Source organism: Corvus brachyrhynchos, unplaced genomic scaffold, assembly GCF_000691975.1.
Source record: "Corvus brachyrhynchos isolate BGI_N302 unplaced genomic scaffold, ASM69197v1 scaffold215, whole genome shotgun sequence".
NCBI classification, from domain to species: domain Eukaryota; kingdom Metazoa; phylum Chordata; class Aves; order Passeriformes; family Corvidae; genus Corvus; species Corvus brachyrhynchos.
The window spans coordinates 605,837-615,308 of record NW_008237887.1 but is presented as its reverse complement, the minus strand read 5'-3'; the positions used below and the strand labels follow the sequence as shown (position 1 = coordinate 615,308).

Genomic DNA, 9,472 nt, shown 5'->3' with positions numbered 1-9,472 from the left:
TTCCTGCTGGATATCCAGTCCCTGCCTGCCTGTGTCCAGAAGCCCGAGGGTCTGCCTCCCATCAGCGACGTGGTGCTCGACAAGGTGAGAGGAGAGCCCATAAAACAGGTATGTGCAGGGTTTTGATATAAAAAAAGACCCCTAATGCCTCATTCCTGAGCCATTTCCATGCAGGCTTTTGGTGGGAAGCAGGAATAGTTGGTCTCGTCACAAAATTCTACAAATAGAGGTGTTGGTGCCTGATGAATGTGTGCAGATGATTAAAACTGAAGCATTTTTGATGGTCTTTATCTGGATAAGTTATACCAAGTTGTTACTAAAATTTAAAATGAGCCAGGCATGAAGAGCTGAGGATCCAAGCAAGGCTGGATGGAGAGGCAGTGGCTGCTGTTAGATCAATTAATTGACCTATTAGATCAATTAAAAAGCAGAGAGAAGCTCTTGGGCAAACTGTGTTTTGATCTGAAGCAGTTTCTTCGCTATTTATAAGCTGATCTAATAAAAGATCTTTAAGAACTCCATTCCCAGGCAGTGCTGGGATTTCTCTCCAGCCTCATCTCAGAGCTGATTGTCTCTGCTGGAGGTCTGGGCTTAGTGGAACACTTGGAATTTCTGAGTGCTGGCAACAAGGCCTCGTTCTGCTCTCACTGAGAACCGGGGAGTTCCTTGGCTTTGATGGAAGCACCACAGACTCACTCTTGAGACTCGGGGATGTGGGTGATCCTCGTGTGCAGAAACATTTCCACTCTGAGTTTCATACCCAGGCAAATTGTAAAATGCAGCTTTATTCCCAGAATTATTTCATCCACCTTCTACTTTCCCATGATTGTTTCTCACTGTTCTGTGTTTGAGCTTCCTGGGCTCAGTTGCCCATCTCTCATGTTGGCACAAAAGCCATTGCTTTGAGGGAAGGTGGCAGTTTTGTGCTCCTGGACCAAGACGGGCCCGTGTTACCATGATTTTATCCTCCATAATTCTTGCTCAGCCTTGAAATGCTTCTGAACTCCATCTATTTCCTCAGTAGTCACCTGCAGAAGATGTATTTTAAATTAAATGCTTATTTTTAGTTGTGTGAATGCCTAAAACTTGAGCAGTTTGTTAAAAGCTTTAATTTGGATGTTAAATATGGCTATTATGGTTTAGCAGAGGTTGTCTGTAGATTGCATGACCTTTGGTAGCTCAGCACCCTTGAGCAGCCCCTGTTTGTGTGCTCTGCTCCCGGCACAGATCAATCAGCCAAAATTGCCACTGAGGACTCTGGACCCCCGGATCCTGCCACGAGGCCCCGACTTCACACCGGCCTTTGCTGATTTTGGGAGGCAAGCCCCCGGGGGAAGAAACGTGTCTGGAAGTGTGAGTTTATACCAACTTGCTCATTTAAAAAGTGGCCTTAACAGTGATAAAATCCCTCCTCAGGCTTTTGGGCCTCTTCCGGTGTTCCGGTGGTTCTGGCTTTGTCAGGATGAATGCAGGGATGATGTTTGCTTGGCTGACAAAACTTGGGGAAATTGGAAATGGTTGTGGATGTTTGTCACTGGTACGTATTGGTTGGGAAGGGTTCAATCTCCTTCCCGTTTCCCTGTGTGAGAGGGTGGAAGCGTTTCCACACCCGGACCCGGCAGTCGCGTGTGCGGTCGCACGTTCGTCGTACAACAAACCCGGTGCCGGCGTGTCAGCCTGGGAGGCTGCGCTGCAAAACACGCCAACAGAGCAAGGAGATTCTACTAACAAACAAAATGTACCCAGCACTTTGTGTTCCTGCTTTCTCTGTGCTTCCCTGTGTTGCTTTGGTCACTTCATTCCTCGTTTTCCCACCTTTTCTGCTGCTTTTCTTTCACTTTCCCTTCTTTTCCCTGTGTCTGGCTTTGCCCACGCTCTGAAATCACTTCTTCACTCGTGCCTCTGCCATGTCCTTGCCCGGGGCACAGGTGCCCCCAGCACGTGCCACCCCGTCAGTGCCGCTGGAGGAGGACGCTGCCGCCGTTAGGGGCAATCACTGACTTTCAGCTATTGAGCTGCTTCTGCTGTGTCCATCTGGATGTGTCTAACGACACAGCCATCGTGGATCTTTCAAACCTGCTGGTTCCAGAAGAGTTCCCTGAATCACCCCGACTTCCAAGTGTGCACGTTTCCAGGAGTCAGACCCAGCAGTTTTGGGTCAATGTAATATTTCTGGTTTGGGAGCAGCCTCGTGGCCGCTGCCTCGGTTCCGAGGTGCACATCCGTGTCTTGGAGCTGCCTCAGGGGCCACTGTTTCTCTTGGAGCATCACCTGGTCCACAAAACCTCGTGCAGTCGCCGGTGCTTCCCCTGTTTGGGGCGCGCAGGTTGTGCTGCGGCGCCTTCTCTCCTGTCGTGTGCTGAATGTCGCGAGCCCTTTGGCGTCCGGGTAACGCGCCTGTCGCTCTTTGTCTCTCCGCAGGCCTGCAAAGTGCAGAGCACCCCTGGATTGCCCTCCCTGGCTCGGTGCGGGCCCCCAGCATGCCCTCTCTTGGTCTCGCCTCACCCACCATTGAGGAACCTGCCGATAGGGGTAAGCCAAATCCCCCCCTCTCCCCCCAGACTTTGCACCTTTTTGTAGAGTTGCCTTTTTTCCCAATGCCCACTGTTGATAAAGAACGACTGGCAGAAAACTTTACAAAAAGGTGCAACCTTGTTTAAAAAAAACCGAAACAAGACTTGCATTGTACCCCTCTAGGCAGTCTTCAGTGGTGGGTGGGACATCACCAGCTGAGGGCATGCTGGGACGTTGGCCTGAGCGGGATCCGCGAGGGTCTGCACTTTGCAGACCTGTGGAAAGGGGGAGAAAAGGTAAGTCCCGCTTACCCCGTTCATTTGGAGCATTCAGCACATAACATACATCTTACATTTGCGCCTTTGCAGAGCAGAGCCTCTCTTTGCCTTGTTCTGGAGGAGGGCTGGAAGGTGACGTGGTTTAACCAGCCTGTCCTCGACGCCGGCGGTTGTAGGATCAGAGGGTTCTGAGCCCCAGCAATGCCAGACGTTCCCCTCCTGTGACGCATGGCAACCCCTGCGTGTGCACTGCCTGTCCCCAGCCATCCCACCTCTGCACAGGCCATGCCATGAACCATCAAACCACTGCCTCTTCCTTGCCCCAAATAACGTCGAGCAGCTCAGCGCTAACCGCTTCCGGCACGTTGAGAATCTTTTGTTTTGCTTCTTTGGCTTTTGTCTTTGTCTCCCTCTTTTTGCTTGAACGTGTTGTATGACTGTTTCTGGCACTAACCAATGTCACGTCAGGCGGCACCGGGGTGGAATTGCACAGGGGCAGAATCCAGCTGGGAAGGCTCTTTGGTGTAGGCAGGGTTAGGTGAGTGTGGCGGGTGAGGAGGGTGCAGACTCAGAGATGTGGGGCTGGAGCAGACAGATCCGTCCCTGCACAGGATGCGCCTGCTTTGTCCTTCTCGAGAGGTGATGGAAACTCAAATCACCTCAATTCTTGTTCCCAGAAGACAGAACCTGTCCCACCATCGAAGATCAATTTCACCATCTGCATTTGAAGGCTCTTGTAGAGGGAGAAGCACTTCCTTAATTCCTTGGACGGTTTCTAAAGCATTTCTGTGTCTTGTGGCCTGGGTGGGAGCACCAGGTCAGGCTGTGCTACTGTGAGTCTTTGGTTCCTCTGCAGGAGCCTTGTCCCTGTGTCTTCCTGCTTTCCTTTCCCCCTCTTCCTCTGGAAGAGAGGTCATTCAGATTAATGCAGGAACACCTGGTAATGTGCCCCAGAACCATCATTGCTTACAGGAAGCCAGGCCTGAGCTCAGGCACCTCTTTAACTTGCTGTGTAAATCTAGAGCCAGAAACCCCAGACCCCTAGACCGTTTCTGTTAAAAGTTAGATCCATCTATTATTTTATTACATCTTCAAAGGAGGCTTCTGTTCACTGATTGAAAACCTAATCACACACTTTGAACAGTTATTCACAGATATTAAAAACATACAGTCTCAAAGAAAGTCTTTGCTGTGTTGATGCCTGAAAGGTCTGGGCTCAAAGGTAGCCGGATGTGAGGAGGTGACACGTGACACACTGGTGCTCCATGCATCCCTCAGTTTTCCAAGGGAGTCACCTCACCTCCTTCAGGGGTGGGTGTTGGCTAAAAGGGAGCATTTGCATGGACCCGTGCCTGAGGAAGCGCCGGCCTCTGCGACGCTGTCCCTGCGTGTTACAGCCTGGCATGTTCAGAAGCTCCTTCAGACCAGGGCTGCCTCTGTGCAGGAGATGGTGTGGCTGCAGGTCACCTCTCCTTGGCTTTGCCCCTGTTCCTGGGGAGAATGAGCCCAAAGGTTTGGGTTTTCAGGGCACGCTCCAGCCTGGCTCTGGTTGCAGAGCTGTCCGTGGGCAGGAGGTGTGTGGTGAGCTCTGGCGCGTGTGGCTGTGACCAGTCTGTCTTCTGTTAGATCGCTGTCTGGGTTTTGAGCTGGAGGAGGTCTCTTCTCTCCACGTTTGCAGCGTGGTCAGAGCCTGGGCAGCAGAACTGTGTGCAGTGGTGTGACACCAGAGGAGGTGTGTGAAGGGGGGGCTGCGATCAGGCCTTGCTGTGCCAGACCGGTGTCGATCAGGGCTCAGGGTGGGAGCAGAGAGGGGTCACAGGGAGAGCTCGGTGTCTGCTTTAGGAGGGTTTCTGACGCACAAAAACATCCTGAAGGCTCCCTGTTCCACTTTTGATTCCTCAGGAGTGGTCAGCTGGTGTGGTTGTGCTGCAAGTGGTTGGACTTGATGATCTTGGAGGTCTTTTCCAAGATAAATGATTCTGTGAATTACAGCATTCATGGGGCTTGTGCCTCATGCAGTTTGAATAAGCTGCTGGGCTATTTCTGTGCATGCCAGGTGACATGAACAGGGGTCTTAGTAAGCTGAGGGGAGCACACTGACACCCTGCCCCTCGGAGCCCTCTCCCAGGCGTCGCTGGGCACACAGAGCAGGTCGTGGCCTGAGGTCGTCGTCTTCTGACATCTTCCTCTGTTGCTGTTGTCTGTAGTGAAGCCCAGACAAGAGCTCCAGCACTGCTGGTGATGGTGTTCATTTGCACACATTTACCTTGTCAAAGGCAAGTGGTTCAACTGCCTCCTGCCTTTAAGAAGGATTTTGCCTTTCAGTAACACAAACCCAGGTTTGTGGCTGATGTGTGACATAAGAGGCACCAGCCAAGAGCCCTTTTCTCCTATTCAGTGAAGCTCTTTGAATAACTGCAGTGGTTTGGCCTTTTTGATGCTCGTTGAACCCTTTGTTGAACAAAGCAGTGTTTGAAATGGCCCATCTTCCACAAGTGGCTGCTGAGCAGATTAATTACTGCTGTGGGAAGTACCAGGTTTGATAATGGAGTTTTGCTGCATTAATTTGTACCTTGAGGTTGGACATTTGTGATAAATGAGTTCAGAAATGTGAAAGAGCATGGGGGCAGAACAACCTCCCAACAGCACCTGGTACCTTTAGTCCTTAATCAGAAGCCCCCAGATGATGAAGAGGAGCTTTGGGGGTGTCTTGTGCCCTACCAGTTGTACATTGAAAAACTCCCTGGCTGTGGCAGGTTTTGTGCCTCATTTGTTCAGGAGGAGCATCACGTTACACAGGATTGCAGAAGTGCTTGGTGCAGTTCCAAAGCACCCTGATTCCCTTTCTTTTGTGGAACCACCCAGAGTTTGTCCCCACATCTGCTAGGATCCATATTTTTACAGTGCAGGAGCTGCAGTGATACTCCTTCAGTATGTTTTACGTAATTCCCATTTCAAAATGGCTCTGTTGGAAGCAATCTCCAGTAAAACTTAACATTTCTGGCAGAGCTGCTGATTTATCATTGCCTAAGTGCTTGGGATGGCATGTTTGAAATACACCTGTAAGGGCTGAATTCTTCCACACCTTCGCTGTGGTGTCTCAGTTATGCAGTTTCTGACTGCCAAGAGGCACTTTAGGCCAGTGGGGTTCAGTTCTGCCCTGCTGTAGCAGCACCTGGAGCGCTGCCAGATCGTGTAGGCAGAGTCATCCCATCTCTCTGTTGGGAAAAGCTGCCCAGAGAAACGTGTTTGGTGTCTCCGTGTTCTGTGACCAGCCCGGAGCAGTGTCGGGCCGGAGGGACTCCTGGTGTCCCAGCAGGGCATGCTGGTGGCCAGTGGTGCCGTCAGCGGGTGTTGGCGTTTGCCCTGCAGCGTGTTACCCCATGTGAGCTTAAAGTGGGATATAACAGGGAATGTTTTTGTCCTAGTTGTTGAATGTTGGACCGAGGAGATCTCAGCCGGGCCAGAGGAGGGAGCCCAGGAAGATCATCACTGTGTGTGTGAAGGAGGATGTGCACCTGAAGAAGGCGGAGAACGCCTGGAAGCCGAGCCTGAAGAGGGAAAACCAGACGGAGGACCCCGAAAACGTCAAAACCCAGGTGAGAGCGAAAGCAGGCCTGAGGGTGCAGCAGCTGCACCAGGTAATGGTAATTTGCCTTCCCTCTTGTGTCACAGTGAAAGAGGGCAGTGAAGTTCAGTTGGAATCCCAGCTTTCCCCTACCTTGATGGTATTTTTTGTATGTTTATTCTTGACCTGGAGTTTAAATGCTAGTCCTATATATTAAGCAGAGAACACCAGACAATGTCCTACCTCTCTTCCAAGATTGCTTTTCTACTGCTGTTTTACTGGAATATTTCTGTCTCCATTCTAAAGCAAACAGCCCTACATTCCCAGCATAGAACTTGCTTTTCATCCCCTTTTAGACCACATTTCTGCACTGAATCCTCACCAAGACTGAGGTTCCTCTGTGAAATCCCTCAGTTGGTCCTGCCCAGCCCAACAGTGCTGTCTGAAGCTCCCTCTGTCCTTCTCCCTCTCCTCTCCTCCGTGGGACAGCTGCTCTGGGAGGAGGTGTTTGTCTGGTGATCAAGCTTGTAATTTGTAGGATAAGTTGGGATGGTCTTGAAGGACACTGGAATTCTGGTTTTGGAGCTAATGGTGGCATTGCTGGCCTCATTGTCATCCTGGATAGGAAAAAATAAAGTGCCTTAAAGTGAATTTTAGGAGGGGTTGGTTACGTCTGGCTGAAGGAGACAGGCCACTCCCTGTTAATCTGTATCTCATGGATTAAACTGATATAAAGAAGAGTTTTTCTGACCGGGAGGGCTTTGTGCCTCTGTTGCACTTGACAAAAGCACTTGGGCATTTCCAGGACTCCTGCCCTGCAGCCTTGGTCTTTGGTAGCCAAGTGAGAAGTGGGGTTGGGCTGTGCAGAAACGTGGTGTGTCACTCAGCTTCCCAGACATTCCTACAGGATGTCTCCATTCCCCTGTAAGAAGCATCCTGGCTTGTTCCTGAAATCCCCCTGCACCCCTTGTGCCTGAACTTCAATGCTCTGTCATTCAGGAGCTGTTCCGCAAGGTACGAAGCATCTTGAACAAGCTGACGCCCCAGATGTTCAACCAGCTCATGAAGCAGGTGACAGACCTGACGGTGGACACAGAGGAGAGGCTGAAGGGAGTCATCGACCTGGTCTTCGAGAAGGCCATCGACGAGCCCAGCTTCTCGGTGGCGTACGCCAACATGTGCCGGTGCCTGGTGACGGTAAGAGCCGCCCGCAGCTCGGGAACTCCTCTGGGCAGTGTTCAGCACAGCACCCCACGGGCTGGTGGGCAGTGACAGAACCCGGGGAGAGCAGAGTTAAGTGTTTGTTCTGAGTGTAAGTGAGAATAGTTAATGTGGAGTATTTGTTGGCCGTGCCCGAGGCGGAGGGATTTGAGGGAGCAGTTGTTGTTGGGAGTTGAGGACTCTGCTCCACCTGGTCACGAGATGCGATTTGGGAAGTTCAGAAAATCACGGAAGCATGGAATGGTATAGGTGGGAAAGGGAACTTAAAGCTCTTCTCATTGCACTCCATGCCATGGGCAGGGACACCTTCCACTGTCCCAGGCTGCTCCAAGCCCCATCCAGCCTGGCCTTGGGCACTTCCAGGGATCCAGGGGCAGCCACAGCTTCTCTGGGCACCCTGTGCCAGGGCCTCCCCACCCTTCTGTGTCTGTCGTTTCCAAGGGAGCCCAAGATGAGCCGGGCTTTGCACAGATCATTCTCAGAGGGTGAATTTGGGACAAAATAACCCCCTTTTCCCCAGGTCCTTCATGACATGCAATGAAGGAATACAGCTTAAGCCTGCAGCACAGAACAGGAGCGGTTTTAAGCAGGAGTTGTTTTTAAGGGATCCTGTGGATGGAAAGGTAATCCATCCCCGGGCAGAGGTGGTGTCAGCCAAGTTTGGAGTGTGACTTTATATCTGCAATGTAAAACTCCACTGGAAATCCTGACATGAGGCTTCTCTTTCACAGCTGTGCGGAGCCACACAGCTCAACATGAAGAGCAAAATAGTTATGGCTGACCCCTCCTCTGTGGAGTTTATCCCTATTTCTGCTGATGTTTTTCTTCCTTCTCACTCCAGCTGAAAGTGCCCATGGCAGACAAACCTGGGAGCACAGTAAATTTCCGTAAGTTGCTGTTAAATCGCTGCCAGAAGGAATTTGAAAAGGACAAGGCTGACGACGATGTCTTTGAAAAGAAGCAGAAAGAACTCGAAGCTGCCACCACTGTAAGTGGTGTTTTTCTCCATAAGTTCTTAGAGTTCCCTCAGAAAATTATTTCCTTTTGAGACAGCAGTTGATCTGGGGGGATTCCGGAGTTGAGACTTTCATTCTGTCACTGTGCCTGAGGATACCAAAAAATACTTGCCTTGACAGTGGGTTTGTACCAGCATCTTTCAGGGCTTTAGGAGGAAAAGAGTGAACAGTGTCTATGAACACAAAACTGGATCTTTCAAAGAGTTCTGTGCACTGGGAACATGGTTTCGCAGAGCTGTTTTCCTGTTTTACAGCCAGAGGAGAAGACGCGGCTCCACGATGAGCTGGAAGAGGCCAAGGACAAAGCCCGGCGGAGATCCATTGGGAATATAAAATTCATCGGTGAGCTTTTCAAGCTGAAGATGCTGACAGAGGCCATCATGCACGACTGCGTGGTGAAGCTGCTGAAAAACCACGACGAGGAGTCCCTCGAGTGCCTTTGCCGCCTGCTCACAACCATTGGCAAGGACCTGGACTTTGAGAAGGCAAAGGTGGGGCAGGAATGGGAGCGAGGGATGAGGCTCTCTGGGCAGGGCTGGAAAAATGGGTGTGGGGTGTTTTTATTTGAAGATTTGTTTTTTCTTCAGGAATTTCCATATGGCATGAGGAAATCATCCACTCCTCTGTGGATGTTTCGTCATGACCTGGCCTCGCTCCCTGCTCTGTAATAGAGTCTGTGTCATTTTCAACAGTGTTCTCCAGTTGTTGTTTCCAAAGATTTTATCCAAACACACAGCCCAGAAATGCTCAACATTTACTTTTTCCAAGTTGAATGTCCCTCTCTCTCTGTAGTTCCCAAAACATGAATATTTCCGGTTGAAGGTTTATGTTACCTACAGAAGCCACCATTTAATGTGTTGTTCAGATGAAATCTA

General features: G+C 50.7%; 1 protein-coding gene across 15 annotated transcripts in view; it reads left to right on the top strand.

The window, feature by feature from the left end:
• Positions 1 to 9,472, top strand: part of EIF4G3 (eukaryotic translation initiation factor 4 gamma 3) — a 104,629-nt gene that overhangs the window by 73,124 nt on the left and 22,033 nt on the right. For 14 of the 15 annotated variants that reach the window (XM_017732718.1, XM_017732730.1, XM_017732729.1 and 11 more), the window contains 7 exons: positions 1 to 108; positions 1,228 to 1,353; positions 2,422 to 2,532; positions 6,221 to 6,391; positions 7,360 to 7,557; positions 8,423 to 8,569; positions 8,852 to 9,088. The exon at positions 1 to 108 ends at the window's left edge or, in 11 of these variants, runs on beyond it. In XM_017732718.1, coding sequence (XP_017588207.1) covers positions 1 to 108; positions 1,228 to 1,353; positions 2,422 to 2,532; positions 6,221 to 6,391; positions 7,360 to 7,557; positions 8,423 to 8,569; positions 8,852 to 9,088 — 1,098 coding nt within the window. The remainder of the gene's footprint in view (positions 109 to 1,227; positions 1,354 to 2,421; positions 2,533 to 6,220; positions 6,392 to 7,359; positions 7,558 to 8,422; positions 8,570 to 8,851; positions 9,089 to 9,472) is intronic. The other variant, XM_017732725.1, reaches the window with a different exon arrangement.